The sequence below is a fragment of the Lichenostomus cassidix genome, chromosome 10 (assembly GCF_008360975.1).
Source record: "Lichenostomus cassidix isolate B80296 chromosome 10, HeHo_3.0, whole genome shotgun sequence".
Classification (NCBI taxonomy): Eukaryota; Metazoa; Chordata; class Aves; order Passeriformes; family Meliphagidae; genus Lichenostomus; species Lichenostomus cassidix.
Window position 1 is genome coordinate 17927023 of NC_139491.1, and position 19365 is coordinate 17946387.

General features: G+C 56.8%; 1 protein-coding gene across 4 annotated transcripts in view; it reads right to left on the reverse strand.

Annotated features, from left to right (window-relative positions):
* Nucleotides 1-317: 317 nt before the first annotated feature.
* LINGO1 (leucine rich repeat and Ig domain containing 1) overlaps nt 318-19365 on the reverse strand; it is a 152063-nt gene continuing 133015 nt past the window's right edge. For 3 of the 4 annotated variants that reach the window (XM_085070976.1, XM_085070974.1, XM_085070975.1), the window contains one exon: nt 318-2609. In XM_085070976.1, coding sequence (XP_084927102.1) covers nt 756-2597 — 1842 coding nt within the window. In that variant the 5' untranslated portion in view covers nt 2598-2609 and the 3' untranslated portion in view covers nt 318-755. Of the gene's footprint in view, nt 2610-16679; nt 16906-19365 lie in introns of those variants that run through there. The other variant, XM_085070973.1, reaches the window with a different exon arrangement.

Sequence of the window (19365 nt, forward strand, 5' to 3'; positions counted from 1 at the left end):
CTTCCTCCCACACAGAGGGCAGGAAAGCCCAGCACTGCTCCATATTGCTGTGGACATCAGTGTCACAGCTCTGCTCCACAGGCTTTGGGGACGGGCAGGGGAACCTAACTATAGAACCAGGAATAATGTCAGGCTCCTCTTGGTGCCATGCAGGGCCCAGGACAGTGCAGGAGGTGCCTTTGGTGTCAGTGGGAGACTCACCCTGGCTTGGGGCTGCTCTTGGCAAGGCACCCGGGAAGTGCCTCTGAGGCAAGAAAGCGCTTGCCAGGTACAGAACTGGACAGATCAAGAAGTCAAGATTTTGCATTCCAACTATCTATAGGAAATAGGGTTTTTTTTATTATTTCAAGTTTTCATAAAAATCCATAATTATTGAAATCAAAGTTACAGAAGAAAGTTTGTAACTTTTTTATTGATTTTATTTCTTTTTTCTTTCTTTTATTTTCCCCCCCCTCTGTTGTTTTTCCCCTCTCAGAATTATATCTGACACCAGAGTCCATCAGACAAAGTCCTTACAAACACAGGAGTCCTGAAGACATCGGCTGAATGTTTTCCTGGTATAAAGAAGAGGAGGAGAAGGAGGTGGTGACAGTGCGGGCGCAGTGGGTTTGGACAGGGGCGAAGGGCACGGTGGAAGGAGAGAGGTCGGTATGTTTGTAGCAATGTTTGTTAGTTATTTTTTATTTGTTCATTTGTTCTTTTTTTTTTTTTAAAAAACAAAACAACACCATTATTATTTGCAAATTGTTGCCTGGTTAAATCATTTTCATATTGAACTTGCGCGGTGCGTCGGCAGAGCTGATGCCCGCGTCGGACTTCCGTGGCACGTACTCGATTTCAATATTGTGCTTGGTGTTGCCTTTCCCCCGGCTCCACAGGAAGAGGAGCACCAGACAGAAGAGCACGACGCCCAGGAAGGAGATGAAGCCCATGGTGGTGGCGATGATGAGAGTCTTGATGTCAAAGGGGAAAGGCACGGTGGCGCGCGTGCTGTTGGCATCGCTCTCGTTGGGCTGGTTGGAGATGAACGCGAAGGTCTTGTTGGGCTGGTGGGGCCAGTCGGGGGAGTAGCTGCGCACGTGCAGGTGGGCCAGCATGGTGTCGTTGCCACCTGCGTTGCTGGCGATGCATAGGTAGGTGCCATTGTCCTGGATCTGGGCGTAGCGCACCTCCAGCGTGCCGTCAGGGAAGACAGTGAGCCGCCCGTTGGTTTTGGTAGAGATGAGGTGCTTTCGGGGAGAGAGCCACATGATGGTGGGCGGCGGGTCCCCATCTGCCCGGCAGACAAAATGCACCGTGTGGCCTTCATCCACGAAGATCTGCTGAGGTTTGCGGTCCCGTATTCGCGCTCGGCGGCAGGTGAAGTAGTTGGGCAGGAGGACGTCGGGGAAGTCCTTGAACTCCTTGCCCTGAACGAACTCGGGGGTGGAGCAGGTGGGCTGCTGCTTGTTGAAGTTCAACCTCCATCGCCGACGGAAAACCCAGAGCAGCCGACAGTCGCAGGCTAAGGGGTTGTTGTCGAGGATGAGCGTCTCCAGGTTGCCCACCGAGTGGAAAGCTGACTCCTCCAGGGTGGTCAGCAGGTTCCCTGACACGTTCAGGATGCGCAGGTAATTGAGGCCGCGGAAGGCAAAGGGCTCGACTGTGGTGAGCTGCCCTCCCACCAGCTGGATCTCCTGGAGCCTGAGCAGGTCATGGAGCATTGAGCCCTCGATGGTGACGATGGGGTTGTAGGACAGGTTCAGGAACCGGAGGTAAACCAAGTGCCTCACCGACACGTACGGGATGGACGTCAGGTTGCAGTGGGTGATGGACAGGGAGGTCAGGTTCAACCCGTAGAGGCAGTTGGATGTCATAGTATCCAGGTAGGGCCAGTGTGAGATCTCGAGGACCTTGAGCCGGTACAGCCTCTTGAATGAGTAATCCCGGATGGTATTGATGTTCAGATGGCGCAGCCGCAGCACGATCAAGCCGTGAAGGTGAGACAGGGCCTCCGTGGGGATGGAGGTCAGGTTGCATTTCTCTAGGGTCAGTTGCTCCAGGCTGTTGAGGCCACTGAAGGCCCGGTGGGAGATGTAGACAAGGTCATTGTCCCCCACCTCCAAAGACTTCAGGTTGTACAAGTCCTGGAACATGTAGTCTAGGAGGATCACAATTTTGTTCTCACTAATGTCTAGCTTGGTAAGGTTGCTGAGTCCAGTAAACACCCCCAAGGGGATCAGCTTGAGTCTGTTACTCCTGAGCCCCAGCGTCCTGAGGTTGAAGAGGTTGTTGAAAGCCCCAGGTTCAATGGCACTGATAATGTTCTCGTTTAGCTCCAGCTCCTCCAGGTGAGGGTAGTTGGCAAATTCATCCTGGTTGAGCGTCTTGATGCGGTTCTTGCCCAAGTCCAGCAGCTTGGTCTCGGTGGGGATCCCCTCTGGCACGACCATGAATCGCTTGCGGTGGCACAGGACGGCGCGCTCCTGGGCAGAGCACTCGCAGCGCGGCGGGCAGCCTGTGGCGGAGCCGGACAGGATGGATCCCAGCATCAGGAGGAGAATCGGCTGCCAGCAGGCCAGGATTGGGCTGCGCATACTCGCCTCCCCAGCTACCATCCTATCTCTCACCTGCAGCAACAGCGGGAGAGAAAGAGCAAGGGGCACGTGAGCGAACAACGGGCACGGCCACGGCAAAAGATCTGGTGTCCTGGCAGAGATGACGGTAAGGCAAAAGGCACTGCTGGTGCATAGCAGAGGGTCTAATTTTCCAGCTGAAATCCAGCCCTTCGGCTACACGGCCATCTCTCCTCCCCACTCCCTGACTTTCCACTTGATGATTGAACGTGCACAGACTTTTGAGTGGAAGGCCTTGAGGAATCTGTGTCAGACAGCTTCCTCAGCTTCTTAAAAAAATAATTTAATACGAAACACATCTATCTACATCCTATTTTAAGCTCTTGAAATTATTCCATTCCCTGTAGATGGAGCCTGAATATAAAGGCTGCTTTGCAAACACAGAGGAGCCGAGCATGGGATGGAGCATCTGGGGGAACCCCACTTGGGGTCAGCAACTGTGACAGCTCAGTGGGAGCCAGCCCCTTCCCCCTGTGCTCCCCCATGGCCCTGCTGCCCTCTGTGTGTGCCCAGGGCCAGTTTCTTACCTCCCACCATGCCAACCTGCAAAGGCAGACCCAAACCATTCCCCCCAGAAACAGCGACTGGGCAGAGCAAGCTGTAGCCTCAAGTCATGCCTAGGGGGGCTCTGGGGTACGGAGAAACTGCCTGGTGTCAGCTGGGAAAGACCCTGCCTGCTGCTGCCATCCCTGGGGAGGGCTGGGAGACCTCCCTGGGGTTCGTGGTCCAGCTTGTGCCCTAGCCCGGAGCCATCCCAGCCCGGCGGAAGCAGATGCCTTTGTTGCATTTATTTCCTTGTTCAAGCTGTTATGAGGAATCAAATCATATCAATATTGCATATTAGATCTACGGCTACTCCAGCCCGTGTTTATATCTATTGTTATGTTACTCTCTGCACTGCTCCCACTAATGCTATTTATGGCTATCACCAAACACACCCAATACATTACTTCCATTGGCTCTGTTTGTATCCATCAGTGTATATCCTGTCCATTACTTTCCCTGCTCTGGCACTATTTATGGGGCTGGTACAGGTTCTGTGCATTCCTGCCATTGTGTCTGCTCATATTCATCATTTCATACAGATATATGACCCAAGGATCACTTTCATTCCCAAAAAATTATTCAAAATTTCTTTGTAAGGACAAAGATGGGAGATGATGGACTGGCCATAAAAATGTCCACCAGCACCATCTTGGAAACCACCAGCCTTGGCACAGCTGGTGAGGGGCTGTGAGGGCCTGGAGTCCCCACAGGAAACCTCTGTGTTTCCCTCCCAATTCACTGTCCTCTTCCACCTCCCTTTACCTGCTCCCTCTGCAGTGGGGCTGCTTAATGGGGTAAGCAGCCTAAACTCATCACACCAAAGTGAAGGGATGCAGGGATGGGAGCTGATCCTGCTGAGCTTCCCTGGCAGTGGTGCTGAGCTCCCTCCTGCTGGCCCCGGGCCAGCATGTCCCAGTCCAGTGGAAACATTTCCAGTGGGAGTGCCTGGGCCCCAGCCAGGCTGCAAAGAGCCATTTGCTGGGTATTTACAATCCATCATCTCCCATGTCATCACCTCCCTGGTGCTGGGCAGCAGTACAGATACAAGTGGGGCTGCTGCTACCACTGCGATGCTGCCGGGGTGGGGTTGGGGCTGGGGCCACCACAGGGATGTGCCTCTGCCCTGGAGCCAGGATGGCTCCCCAGGCTCCTGCTGCAGTCCCAGCTGGGACTGGGTTGCCAGTGGGTCCCCATGCCACCTCTCCCCATGGCCAGGAGGTTCTTGGGGCACTGCTCACACACCCATCACTGAGCACCAGCTTGCCCACAGCTTTTTTTCTCAGAAACCAATTCCTGCTCCTCACAGCCGTGCTGGGAAAGCCATCAAAGACAGCAAAACACGGCATGCAAAACAAAATAGAGTCTGAGGGGCTTAATTATAGCAGGACTGAAAACACTCAGCTCATTAAGAGTGCCAGGCACCGGCCTTGTTTGTGCGCTGGGCCAAAAGCTCAGCTCTGCCTGTGCGTGCTGCTCTGTTCTGGTCCCTGCTGGGCATGGGGAGGGGGCAGAGCCGAATCCTGCAGCCCGACTTCCCCCAGGCCCAATCCTGCCTCTCCACCAGCAGGAAGGGGATTGCACCTCCAACACCTTTGGTCCAGTGCTGCCATCCCCACTCTGGCCTCAGCGGAGCCAGAGCTGTGCGATGTCGATGAGTAAAATATCAGCAAAGAGGCAACAGATGAATGAAGCAGAATCTGTGTGGCGTTACTGAGGAGCACAGCCCAGAATTAAAGTCTAGACATACCTCACATGTTATTAGTTTGCAGCTAAATTTAAATCCGTGATAAATACAATCCCTGACAAAAACATCCGTAATCTTAATAGCCAGAGTCACAGAAGAGCTTTGGGAGAAAGACAATAAATAAGCTGGAAAATTCTGAGCTAAGATGAGCTTTAAATCACTTCTGGCTCCCATTTACCTCTGCCTGATTCAGAGAGGAATAGTTGTGCCTCAAGGTGATGTGGATATTAAGAGATGCCCTTCTCAAAATGACTCGAACTGTGATTTTTGTGTGAGCTGTAGGCCGACAACTCGTACATGGCTTTACAGCCCCTGCACAACTGCCACCTGCAGAAAGGACTTTCCACAAAACCCTCCTAGATTTACTCTGAGGAGGACCCCAGAACATGCCTGAGCACCCCTCCAGGGTGCTGGCCATGGCCCCAGCAGGAGCTTCCAGGCAGGAGCAGAGGATCAGGCTGTGGCTGTGATGCAAAGCCCAGCCCAGGAGAGCCGCAGCCCTTGGCATGAGCGTGGCTCTCCTCCCTCACTCACAAAAAAAGAATCGATAAAAAAAGCAGCAGCTGCCAGACTCACTGCCTTTAGGCAACGAGCAAACCCAGTGCAAACCAAAGCAAAACTCATGCTCAAAGCCATGGCAGCCACTGACCCCTGCCCCCACCACCTGCTGCCCAGGGCTGAGGGCTCCAAAGTACAGTCCCTTCCTGCGGGAAGGTGCTGGCCTCGGCCCAAGAGGCACAAATTAAGGCACTGGAGCGCACTGCCTCGGTGCTAAATACACCCAGAGACCTCCCAGGGTCTCTGCCTGAGCTCAGTGCTGGGAGGAAAGATGCCATTCTAGGCCTGTGCCTGGAAATGCAGCCTGGGGCCAGACTAGAGCGCTGACAGGCAGGTTCACTCCGTTGTGATGGGCACAGGCTGCCCTGGTGTGGGAGGAACAGTCCCAGGAAAGCTGAACGTGGGCAATGACCCACAAGGGAGCCCAGGCTCTGCCCCTGGGTGTGCTCCTGAGGATGCCCCAAGGGGCAGGCAGCCGCCTGGCCGTGCTCACCACTGTCACAGCTGTCCCTGGGCTGTGCCCTGCTCCCCACCCCACTGAGCAGGGAGCAATCTGCTGTGCTGACAGTGAGCGAGCAAGCAGCAAAAATCCCCGAGTCAGCTCTAAGCCCACCTGGCAGCCATAAATTACAGAGCAGGAGACATCCACCCTTGAACCAGATGCTTCTGAGAGCATCCAGCGACAACAGGCAATTTAGGACAAAGGGAGGCCTATCCCAGCAGGGAGGGGGGCCCACAGGGCTCTGGGGGCTCAGTGTCCCCACCCTGTCCCTGCAGGAGCCAGCCTGGTGCTCTCAGCTCTGCACAGGAGTAAGCTGGACTCAGCAGTGCTGGGCATCCTCACTGGCTGTGGTGTGGGTGTGAGTCCAGCCATGGGCTCACCCCATCTCTGCCCTGATGGCTTTGTACGAAGCCAATGAGACAGCTCCCTGAGTCCATGCTCCTGTCTCCTCTAAGCTGCTCCAGCTAAATCAAATTTTATTGAACTTGACTACATTTTAGAGACAAAGGCTCCAGGTTTACAAATAAATATTTAACTACCTTTCCTGCTGCTAGAAGAGTTTCTTATCCAGACCCCGGGCTCTGCACTAAGTGTTTCTGTAGCTATCTGCAAAGCAGCAAAACAAAGGGAGCAGCTTTAATTTGCCAAACACATTTGTGCCCATTTTCTCCTCTCTCATCACTCCCCCTGCGTCCAGTGTGCATTTCTGGGCCCTTTTGCTTTGTCTCTCCCTCCTCCTCCTCTTTTCCCAGCCAGTCCTCAGAGTGTAGGCATTGGCAGCAGCTGCCCTTCTCCCCCACTGCTCAAGAATGGGCAGCAATGGGTGGGAGCATCAAGCAGAGGAGGTGGCTTCCCTCCTGGAATCACTGTTTCACATGGGGAAGAAAAAAACAAAGAGGGAGAGCATAAAGTGATCCCTGAGTGCTGCTGGGGCTGGTTGGTGGGCACAGCAAGGGTGACACAGCACTGGCCTGTGCGATAGAGACCTGCCACTGCATTCCTCTGAGCCTTCATTAATGGATGGGTTGCTCAGTGTCCTGGACTGGCCCCAAATCATCCAGGAGCAGCACAGGAGGGTGAAAGAATGGCAGAGAAACAAGCAGAAGATGAGAAGGATAGCTCAAGGTGGTGGGGAGACACGAACAAGTTGTGCAAGGCAGTGAACCATGGCAGGTCAGCCAGGGGAGAGCTCACTCTGAGACCTACCAGCCACCAGCTACCCAGGGTCACTGCTCCCCTTCCCACAGGAAGGCACAGCTCTCCAGCTGGGAGCTCTTGCTTAGCCTCCTGGAGTATCTGCTTTCAGCTGCTCCGAGGTGGGAGCCTGGAATAGGTGTGATGCAACCTGATCTGCTCTGGCAGCTGCTCTGAGGCTGTAAAAGAGCATGAAGAAGTATTGAAGATGCAAATCTCCTTCCGGCACTGACACCGCCCGGCTGGCACCAGATTTTGGCCATGGCTGGCCCATGGGACTGCCCTGCAAAGGCATTTCCTCATGGAAACAGGCTCTGCCACCCAAAACGTGGTATCCCCAGCACCACAGTCAGTCAGGGAAGCACCATGCCAAAGAGCAAGAAGAGCAGAAAAAAGAGGGAGATGCCCAGGGGAGGAGAAGAGCTCTAACATGGGCTGAGGGGCTGGAATGCTGGAAAGGCGAGGCTATGGCCCAGCTGTCTACTGGTTTAACTCTGGGCTGTGGATCTGCCTGACCCCATGCAGGGATAGCTATGTACAGTGGAGGGACAACCAGCAGTGGCCCAGAGCCAACCTGCAGAGTGTTTTCAGGCTCAGCAGGCAGGTTACTGGAGCAGGGCAATGGGAAGGAGATTCCGGTCGTCTCTGCAGGATGCTGAAGCTCAGAGCAGATTTTGCTGAGGCGATTTCTTGCTGCGATTACATCTGTGCAAGAGCTCCTCAGCCTCTTCATACCTTTGCTCCTTCATTTTGAGCATTTTTTTCCTCTTTGGCTGCACATGTCTCAGCATCCCATCAGCAAAGAAAACATCCTGACAAGGGATCAATAAGTAATTGCAAAGGCAGCTGTGGATGTCAGGGGGTGTAAAGCCCTGAGCCAGCATGAGATAAACAAGGTGAGGGTGCAGCACAGGGTGGAGCTGGGGCTCAGGACCAGTCATGCTCCCCTACTCATAAGCAGAGGTGGCCAGGACATGGACTGGTCACTGCTGCCACAGCCACTGCCTGAACTGGTGGTTCAGGGCTTCCCAGATCAGGTAATCCTGGAGGAGATTCAATTTTCATTGCTTGTGAGCCAAAGAGCAGGGGAGTTGTGTTTGCCAAGGGAATAGTTTCCAAGGGTTGGCTGGAGACATTTAGGGCTGGGTCAGCAAGAGACAGCTGGAGGGTGGTGGGCGCTGGGAAGGACATGCACCAGTTGAATGAGGTGCATGTGAATGAGGATTCTCCTTTTTCTTCCTTTATTTCAGCAAACGTCCTTGGGATTGCTGTCTCTGTGGATATGGGCTGGGTCACCAGGATGTTTTAAGTGCTCACTGAAGGCACCCAGCTCAGCTTGCACTCTGATCAGTGAGCACTGGGTACAGGAGGCTCCGATATAGCATGAGGGTCTCCCTAGATGGTTCTTCTTCCCTGTCTGTAGCTGGGAAAGAGGGATGGAAAAACCCCAGGCTCTTCTTAGGGCTATGGAAACACTTGCCCTGAAGAGGTGAAAGAAAGTCCAAGGAGTGTCTGCTGGGAGAGCTGCCAGGGTCACGATGACATTGCCAAGGCATCCCCTGCAACGTGCCCATGGCCCAAATGCCTTGAGCTCCCTTGAACTGTTCTGGGGGCTCTGCACAGGACAGCAGTGCTGGGGCTGGGGCTGAAGGACGGGCACAGCTCGGGCAAGCAGCCATCCTTCCCAGCAGCTCCGGTGCTGCCGGGCCGGCCCTGTGTGGCTCAGCACACTGCCCCAGTGCTGCTGAATCAGCCAGAGCCCAGCTGCATGGAGCCTGAGCTGGACCCTGCCTGCAAGGCAGGACAGCACCTGACATGGTGTAAAAGCAGTGGGAGCAAAGTCACCCCCCTGCCAGAGTGCCTCTCCTCCCGGCCAGGAGCAGATGGCATCGCTCTGTGGGCTTGTCTTGAGGGCTGCTCTGGTGACAGGGGCTTCCTGCTGCCTCAAACCCAGGCCCCAGCCTGTGCCAGGGCCAGTGTCCCCGCAGGGAGGAGGACATAGCTCTGCCCGGCTGAGACCCTGCTCCTGGCCACCCACAAACCATGCCTGGGGGCACCAGGAAGGACAAAGTGCTCCTTCCCATTGCTCCCCGCCTAGGAACACCCAATACCCTCCAGCTACCAAAAGGCATCCATGGCTCTACAGCTCCCCAGAGCTCTGCTCAGTGCTCAGAGCAGGGCTGGGGCACCAGCAGCTCCAGCAGCAGAAAGCAAGGGCTACAGTCAGAGGTGGGGGAGCCACCCCAATGCCTCCTGCCCTCCCTTACCCAGAGCTACCTCAGCAGGACAGCAAATGCCAAACCAGCCCAACACCCTGGTCCCAAGGACCATCAGAGAACAATGCTGAGGCTTTGGGATGTGACCCCCTCTTAATTGCCACCACTCCAAACCACTGTGTCCCTACTGCAACCCTGCCACTGCTCAAAGGTGGAAACCCCAGATCAAAGTCCCAAAGACTGGGGAACACCAAGTCCAGGGACCAGTCACATTCCTTACATTTAATTTAAGCTAAGACTGTACTTACAGCAGCACTTCTGTTCCCAGGCCACATCCCTTGAATTCCCCTATAACCAGCACAGGATACCAAGAAAAGTACAAGGGCTGCTCCGGAGCACTGCGTCTACCCCTGGAAACCTTTGGGATAGTGGCAAGAGAACTTCAAAGGACATAGAACATGAAGCCATCAGCTTCGCTGACCTCAGGGAAACCTGCTGATTTACCCCCTTTTAGGACCAGCCCTGATATTTTTATACTGCTGCCTAAAATAAATGGCCTTGGAAGCCTTTGGGAGAGGCCAAGTGCAGCCCAGCCTGGCAGAGCCGGCTCTGGGATCACCCACCGGTGGGACAAGTGGCAAGGGACAAGGATGGACTGCGTGTGCTGTGCTGCCCAGGGCTGCCACAAGTGCCAGTGGCATCAGCAGAGCTGTTCTTGCTCCGCATCCCGTGGGGACACAGGGCAGAGCAGGAGCACGGCTGTGCTTCAGGGTACTGCAAGAGATGGAAGGCTCGGTTTGCTCCATCCACCTGCCTTCCTCACTCCTTCCCGCAAGCCAGATCTCTCTCTCTGCCCCCCCTCCCAGTTATTATTAAGTTTTGTTCACATAATCACAAATTTAGTGCCGCAGGAATTTCCAGAGAGAGAAATGGGGGAAAAAAGGCATGCAAAGAAAGCAGGAGCAATAGCTAATGCAGAGGGAGGATTCCTCTTCCCAGCCTGGCTTTCTCTGGGCTGGTTTTACATTTTTCTTTCCCCCTTCCTCACTTGTTTGATTTTTGCATTATTTATGGCTTGTCTTCAGGGCCTGTATTTGCTGTTATTGTTTCATTCAACAATAAAATGGATTAGATAAAAACAAACTGTGCCGAGCTGTGGCTGAGCCTGCCTGTCCTGCATCCAGCTGAACCCACAGAGCTGGCCAGAGCAGGCGAAGGACTACCAGCCCTTCCCAGCCCAAATCCCTGCAGGAGGGGTGGTGCTGTGGGACATGGCCTGGACAGGATTTGGGCTGATAGAAATCCTTGACAGGTATGGGGCTGTGCAAGTTGGTGCAATGCCCACGAGAAGGGGTGTCAGCACAGTGGCACTCAGCCATGCCATTCCTCAGCCTTTCCAGCACATGCTGAGCCCGTGGGCATGGAAAAAAAGAGGGACCCACTATGGGAATGGAGTGGCTCCCCTGTGCCCTCAACAGAAGGCACCTATGGGGGGTGTTTGCCATGTTTTGCTTGAGCTGAAAGGAATGCTTTCTGCCCCTTCCTCCTCTCCCAGCGCTGTGGATAATGACACAGAGCCTGCGCTCTGGGCTGTACGTGAGAACAAAAGAAACCACGGGGAAAATACAGTGCATCGGAATGCAATCGGAAATGCAAGGCCAGGGTTTCCATTTCGCTCCCGCTTCGGTGCCGTTTCCCACTGAAAAGGATAAACAGGCTGAGCACAAATCAGTTTAATGGCAGCACCTAATGGCAGCACAATTCCATGTTTCCCAGAGCAAACCATAGCTCAGGCCCAAAGTGGCAGGGAGAGAGCAGCTCTGTGGGATGGCCACCCCATGGCACAGCCCCAAACAAGCACTGGGGGTCCCAGGGCCCCCCAGGACTGGCTGCCCTGGGCAGCAGTGCTGAGCTAGCCTGGTCCATCATGGCACAAGGGGACTGGTGTCCCTCTCCAGCCCTGGAGATGCCCATGGGCTGTTTTCTGCCCAATTCCTGGCAGAAAAGAGGCATCCCTGTGGGTATCCCTCACATCCCTAAAGTCCTCAGACCCATAGGGAACCTGTGGAGTGCCGTGCATTGCTCCATCGTACAGCACACAAACCACTGGCCAGCAGAGCAAGCTACCAGGCCAGTGGTCACTGTGATGCCTCCCTGGCTCCCCAGGCTCACATTTTGGGTAGACCAGATGGATCTGCTCTCTGTGACTACTCCCAGTCCAAAGGAGGGGTAGAGAAAGGCTCTGTTTGGGTACGGGAGGGAGAGATTTGGCTGCTGGAGGGTGAGAAGTGCCTCTGGAATGCTCAGGCTTTGCTCGCCACCCCCAGGTTGCCTCTGAGGTCTAAATCAGTTGTTTCCCATTTCACACTCGACATCTCAAATCCAAACAAAGAGCTGAAAGAATAGATCACGTCAAAATATTTCTGCTTCTCCCTCCTACGAGAATTCCCCATCAGAGACCAATCCAATTAAGGTGCAGGTTATGAAATTAACCATAATTACCAGAGCGATATTTAATGTTTTGCATTCTGATGAAGAAACAGAATGGAAATGACAAAAAAAAAATTAATTGTGGGTCCTACTGATATAACTAAGAGCAATATAGGGTGGGGAGGGGAAGGGCTGCCAGGGGAGTGAGTACTGTGTGGGATGGCAGGGGCTGGGCTGCATCAGGAACCCCACAGCCCCAGGGGCAGGGCTGCGTGCTTAGGGACACATCCCCCTGGGAGCCACAGCCAGCCTGTCCCCCAGAGCAGAGGTCAGCCCAGTCTGATGGCAACCACAGGCATTTTGCCATTTGAGCATCCCTTGGACAGTGCTGGACCACAGGAACATATCCCAGCGGGCACAGCCCAGTCCTGCACCTCCTCACCCTGTTCCTCCTGTGGGGACCCTCCAGCTCACCCTCAGCATTGTCCCCAGCTCAGGACAATGACCCCAGCCCTGAGACAAAGGACAGGAGTGCATCAGTGGGCAAAGCCTTTGGCCTCTGCCAGGACACTCCTCTGGAGCCCAGGAGAGGAATGCTCATTGTAGACACATGTCCATTGCAGCATGCTGAGGCTCTGACCGGCTTGCAGAGACACATGAATAAAATGATGGAGAAAACCATACAGGATGGTTAAACAGAACTATTTCTGTGCTTAACCATGAGAATGAACAAAACAAGGCCAAGGTCCCCAGCCCCTGTGACAGGGACACTGACCTGCTGCCCTGCCTGATCCTTACTCATCTAGGAGATGCTCTTTGGATGGGATATGGGCCTGGGAAGGGCAAAGGATGATGGCCAAGTTGTTGGTGAGGCCAGAAGGAGGACTGAGCCCTGGTGGGGCTAATGGCAGAGCTCCTCCCAACACAGCAATGCTGCACCAATACACTCCATGCATCCCATGCAGGCCCAGAGGGGACCTGTTGGCCACTCTTGATTGCTGCTCCTGAAATTGGGAATCACCCAGGACTCCCCTCAGCACAGCAGCTGGGGTCTCTGCTCAAGGCTGAGCACTCCCCCTGCTGTCCCCCCTTCCGAGGCAGACTGGTGTGACCTCCTGCCCTCAGGGATGGAGGGAGCCACACGCTCCCTGCCTGGGCTGCAGAGGAGATGAGGCTCTTGGTGACATTTCTCAGCATTTATTCAATTGCCCGGGTCAAGCTGACAATTAACGCTGCTCAGACACGGCCACCTCTGTGCGACCCGGCTCTCTCCTGGTGACAAGGGGACAGAGGCCACACCACACTGCTGACAGCACCTGGGGGCAGGGGAAGCACTGGGAGGGGGGGACTCTGGCTGGTGTTTGTCCCCTTCCCCAGGTAAGCCCCATCCTCAGACACGCCTCTCCCCCTCTGTAGCACACATGCTCTGGCACTGCCCAACAGGCTGCAGGTTCAAACAGCCATCAAGCCCTGGCTGTGAGTGAGGCGTGTCTCCAGGCAGGGTCACAGGGTCCTGGGACACACAGCAGAGGCACAGAGATCTTTCTCCCTGCAGCCATTCCCTGCTAAAAGCTCCCATTTTTACTCCCCTGGATGGAAAGAAAGTGGAAAAAATTGACTAAGAAGAAAATTGAGGTCATGGCCTTCTGTTTCTTTCTCCCTTTGTTTTTCTTGGGCTGTTTGATTTGAGTTAAGCATTTGTAGCCCTTTTCTCTCTCATCCCAGCCTTCCCCGCTACCTGACAAGCTCTTCTGGCTCTCTTCCCACCAAAAGCCATTTCTGCTCATGGTAGGATGAACCCTGCTCGAGGTTCAGCAGAGAACAAAGGAGAGCTGCTGACTCAGTGCACTGTGTGTGTTGGGGAGACCAAAAACCCAGCCTGGCCAAGCTGTATGTTGTGTTTTCCAGCGAGACATTCAAAGAGATGTGCCCATTGCCAACTCTGCCTCCAAGGGACAGGGTGCCACCCCACAGCAACACCCAGCAGTCATCCAACACACCTCATCAGGGCCCAACAGCTTGTGTCATGTTTTATAATTCAACAACTGTAATTACACCGTAATTGTGGTGTTATTTATCAGTCCCTGAATCAGCCCCAACCTCAAGTTGGAGGATTTTATACTTGTCATATACATGGAGCAGCACAAACTTCAGCAGTGCTACAGTGGCTGTGTGAAGCAGGACACAAAAGGAACCAGAAGCCCTTCAGTGATCCTGTTAACCTTCCAGTGATAGGAAACAGTGGTAATTAGAGGTATCACACAGTAATTATGTTACAGGTGTAGAGTAACTGCAGCACAGTACGGTGTTACAGCGGTATGGCCATTTGTTTAGTAATTAATCCGTCCACAAGAAGGCCTGGAAAACCTGACGCTTCCCCAGGAGCTGTAAACTCAGCTCCACTGTCTCCTCCAGTCACCTCCTGCCTGTCCCATGAGACCCAGTGAGAGCTGGGGCTGCCTGAGCTCTGGTGTGGGCAGGTGCTATGGGGAAAGCTCTCTATGGGAAGACATGGAGGCTTTAGCCCAGGGGCACATTTCTCTCTCAGCCTTGCTTATCATCTGTGAGCTCCAGAGGACACCTCTCCTCCATGGCATTCAGCAGCTGAGCAAACATAATCCAGGAAGGAGGCAGGAGCAGCAGGTGAGAAGGCACAGCCAACCCAGACACCTCCTCCTACTGTGTCCCAGCCCACTCTGCTGCGACCAGTGGGGGACTGAGTGGGGCTTCAGCACTGGGAGAGGGAGCTGCGCCTCTGCTCCTGGCACCTGGGACAGGCATGGGTGTTCTGCCTTTGCTAGAGGTCCAGGAGAGGGACAAGGCGTGCTCTTGGAACCAGGGGAACAGACGGGGAGGAAGTGGGGGATAGAAAGATTCAGGCAGTGCTGCTGCCTGGGATAGCTGGTGTTGGGGTGGGGAAGGGCTGGGATAGGTGCTGTGGGGTGGAGACAGGCTGGGATAGTAGCTGTAAGGTGGGAATGGGCTAGGATAGCTGTCATGGGGTGGGGATGGGCTGGGATAGCTGCTGTGAGGTAGGGATGGGCTGGGATAGCTGCCTTTGGGAGGGGATGGGCTGGAATAGGGGCTGGCATAGCTGCTGTGGAGTGGGGATGGGCTGGGCAGCCCGGTATGGTCCATGCAGCCCCTGAGATGGAGCGGATGGCTGGAGGCACCTCCACCGCTGCTCCACAGCCATCTCCAGCAGGCGTGAAGGTCAGGTCGGGGCTGCTGCAAGGTGCAGAGCAGCGAGGAAAGGGTTAAGGCTGGCAGGAGGGCTGGGATGGGGCTGTGGAAGGGATATCATTGCAGAGCCACAGCCGGGCTCTGGGAAGTGGTGCAGAGAAAGGGGAGATGGAGGGAGAAGGAGATCCAGGGAGTGGGGCTCTTCTGGGAATGCCTGAACTTCCCCCTAGGAGCCGAGAACCCGGGGAGCAGCAGGACTGTCACACCGATCCCCTGCTGCCGGCCAGCGGTGACAGGCGCTTGCTGGAAAGGGCGTTTGCTGGGAAGGACCGCGGATGGCGATTTCTGGGGCGGCAGCTGGGGCAGGGACAGGCAGGGAGAGGCAGCAGAGCCTCGGCGACGCCAACCAGCCCGAGCAGACCCGATCCCACCAGTGCCCACGCTCACCCGCTGTCCCTCCCTCCTCGTGCAAATCACTTTCGCGGCACCAACGCTCCCATTCCTTCTCGGAGGTGGCATCTCCAGCACCTGGAGCGAGCCGTGCCTCTACCCTTCACTCGCGGGCTATTTATACAACCACGGCGCAAGGTGAAAAATCCAATAACCTACACACGGTACCCGAGAGCAACAAGCACCGGCACTGCCCGGGAGAACTCCCAGAGCCATTCTGCCAGCAGGCTCCCGGGCATCCTCGCAATTCCCGCTGCCCTGTGGAGCTCCTTTAACATTAACCACTTCTTTTTTCTGCCAGACACAAACCGAGGGCAGAGCCTGCGCCGGCAGCCTGACCCTGCCCAGCATCTCCAGCTCTCTGGGTTGGCTCCTGCCTCTGGGCTGTGGGGCTGAGGCAGGGGGACCCTTCAGTGCCCCCAGAGCCCTCCCGGAGCTTGAGAGATCATCGCACTCGGCATTAACTCCCCACGTCCCCGACTCACCTACCTCCAGGCTGGGGGGGCTGGTGACAGAGAGGTGAACCCCTGCCCCGAAAAATACTCCCTTCCCATGACTCCTGCTTCCAATCTGGTCGCTCAGGGCTGGAGAGCTCTCCTTGCCCGTCATTAACCATTAGTGCCTCTGCCTTGGGGATGGTCAGAGGGACAATTCCTCCTCTTGAGTTAACCCTTGCTGGCCAGGGGCTGCGCACAGCCAGCTTGAGGCTGATCCCTGCTACCTTGCCAGTCCCGGAGGGTAGCGCTGTCCAGACTATCCGTACCCTACCTGAACAAGGCATCTGCTCCAGGCCGGCCAATTTACCCGGGAACTACGGGGAGAGGAGGAGGATGCTCCCCAACAGGATACAGCCTCAGTCCCGCCGAGCCCCAGCCCTCTCGCTGGGACCCCGGCCCCGCATCCCTGCCCCGCCTGGCTTGTAGCTCCCGCAGGGGCTGCGCCGAGGCTGCGGGAACGGTGAGGGGGTGCAGGGAGGAGATGGGCAGAGGAGAGCGCCCGGGCAGAGCGGGGCGGGGAGGCGGCAGCATCCGCACCGGCGGGGCTGGGGGGCGGCAGCTCCCGGGCACACAGCACCCCCGCACTCCCGGGGCACGCACCAAGTTCCCATCCCCACGCCCCCCGCACTGGCGCGGATCCGGCCCGGGGGCAGCGCCGTCCCGGGGCCACGGAGCCCCCCCACTCCCCGCCCCGCCAGTCCCTCCAGCCCCGGTGCCCCGCTCCGGTCCCCCCGTCCCGCTTACCCGCATCTCATCCTCGCCGGCGATCTCCTTCGGTCAGAAATGGCATCTCCCCCGGCCCCCCCGCCAAACCTCCACCTGCAGTAGCGCAGCTCCCCCTCTCCGCAGCGACAGCACGAGCGGCGGCGGCGGCGCTCCCGGGGCCGGGCCGCCCCCCAGCCCCGCGCCCGCGGGAGGGAGGGAGGGCCGGGCCGGGCACGGGGCCCCCCGGGGCAGCCCTACGGCCGCGCGGCCAGCGGCTCCCTGCCCTCCGCGCCCGGGCGGCCGGCGGCGCTTCGGGGCGGCGGCATAGCCCCCGCGGGCGGGCGAGCGGCTGGCTCGGCCCGGGCTCCGCACGCCCGCTCCGCCGGCCGGGTCTGCCGCGGCGGGGCCGGGCTGGGCGCCGCCGGCCCCCGCCTCCCCTCCGGGAGGAGCCGGCGGCGGGCGCGGGGCGGTGCGCGGAGCGGCGGGCACGGCAGCGGCGGCCGCGGCCGGTCCCTCCTCCCGCCGCCGCCCCCGCTCCGCGCGGGGGGTGCGGGTCCCCGGGGCTGCGGGGCGGGGGGAGCGGGGATGGCTCCCCCGCTAACTGGGGCCGCTCGGTGGATGGGGGCTCCCGCAGCCACCGCCCCGCCGCCGCCGGTGCAGCCTCGCTGCCCGCAGAGGACGGATCAGGGGAGCGCTGCCCGTCACCGTCGCGTCGCTGCCCAGCCCTGCCCGCGCCCGCCGAGGGACGATGCCGGGCAACCCTCGGGATTCCGGAGGTTCCGTCCCACAGCAGCTACCTCAGCACAGCGTTTACTCTTCTTTACACTGTCCCCCCTCCACTTCCCGCCCCTGCACGTAAGAGGCAAAGGGCTGCACGGGGTGAGGGGACGCCTCCGAGGACAGGTCTGGGACCTGGTGATGCCAAAGGCGTCACCAAAGGCCCCTGAGAGGCTTTGGCGCATGCTGAGCTGGTGGCCTTTCATTCACGACTAAGTGCACGACTTCCTGAGCAGTGCCCACCACTTCACCCCTTCCATAATGGACACTCTTTATTGAGCAACATTAGATTTGCCCAGCCCTGGCTCTTGCAGCTGAGGCTGATTTCTCCAGCAGTAATGGACACAAACTTTGCTTCTAATGTGCACTTTCCCCTCCTGCTTCCTCCGGGCTGGGCTCTCCTGGGGTGATTCCTGCTCTGTACTGGTTCTACCCAGCTGTCCCTGGCTGCTGGCCAAGGCAGACTCAAGGCAGGGGCACCAGGGCCCTCTGCACTAGCACGGGCTGGGGCCACGAGTCCCTTCATTGGGTCCCATGAGCCTTCCCTTGAACGGCTCTTTTAGCAAGTGGAAGCTTTTGAGCTGACCCCAGGCCTCTCCTGTGCAATGGCCTTCCCAGCCTGCCATGTGGCACAGGAGAGGCCATCCCAAGCTCATGTCCCTGCAGTGGGCTACGAGCAAGCCCCAGGCAGCTCAGGCCCCTCCTGGCACTCAGACAGAGGCTGCTCACTCCCCAGAGCCCCGTTATCCTCCTGCTTGGCACAGGCGAGCTTCTGAGTGGAGCAGGAATAAACAAAGGGTGGGCACGCTGAGCTCGCCAGTTAAGGGCTGAATCACTCCAGCTCTCTGCTCCCACTCCTGCCCACTGCTTGGCTCCCCCAGGCACAGACCCCGGCTCGGCTGGGAGAGTGGGTACCCATCAGGTGTGCAGCCCTGCGGGGGCTTGGACACAGGATCCTTCTGGCAAGAGACACAGTGGGGTGACAACGCGTGTGTGTGTGCATGAGCTCCCCTCCTGCCAGCAAGGAAACTCAGCCTGGCCCCTCTTAGTGGTCCTCAGACCTTTACTCAGTGCGGATCGATGCCTCTTATTGTTATGGCTATGGCAGCAATGCCATCGACGTTAATAGCACTTCACAAACACAGACAAAGCCGGCAATCTGAATGCGGCCAGAAAGAAACAAACAGAGGACAAAAGACAGGCTAAGAGCTCTGAATGCCGTTTCTAATGCTTCCCCCCCACCGTTAAAGCCCCACTAAAGCACAGGGCACCGCTTATTCAGTAATAACACTCAGGAATAATTCCTGGCATTGTTGGTGTGTGAGAGGGGAAATTTCACCTCAGCCGTTCCACAAACACACGGCAAGTACGCCATGCACGGAGCTCTGGTGACGTGTGAGAGTGATGCTATGCACTGCCTGGAAGCAGGGGGCCTTCCAAGACCGTCTTTCCCACCTCAGCTCCGACGGCCGTCCCCACCCTGGGAGTGAGGCGAGTGACAGAGGATGGGGGACTGGGTGTGCAGGAGCAGGGATGAGCTTTTGGGCTAGGATGACTGTTCTGCTTTTGAACAGTCTTGTGCAAACCCTGTCTTTTGTGTACTCTCAGCGTGTGATTCCCATCCCTGGAAGTGTCCAAGGCCAGTTTAGATGGGGCCCTAGCAACCTGGTCTAAGTGTAAGGTGTCCCTTCTCATGGCTGGAGTTTGGAACTAGAGATCTTGAGATCTCTTCCAATAAAAACCATTCTGTGGCCCCATGATTTTGGACCTGGGTGGAGGCACCTGGGGATGCAGGAGAGGCGAGGGCAGCACGGGTGCCCCAGGCATGACAGTGGGGTACAGCCCTGGTTTGCTCTGACAGCTACTCTGTGCATTTTGGCCTGCAGTGGGGAGAGGTAATGTGAAGGATGGAGAGTGCAGTGAGAAAAAAAAATCACCAGAAAGCTGC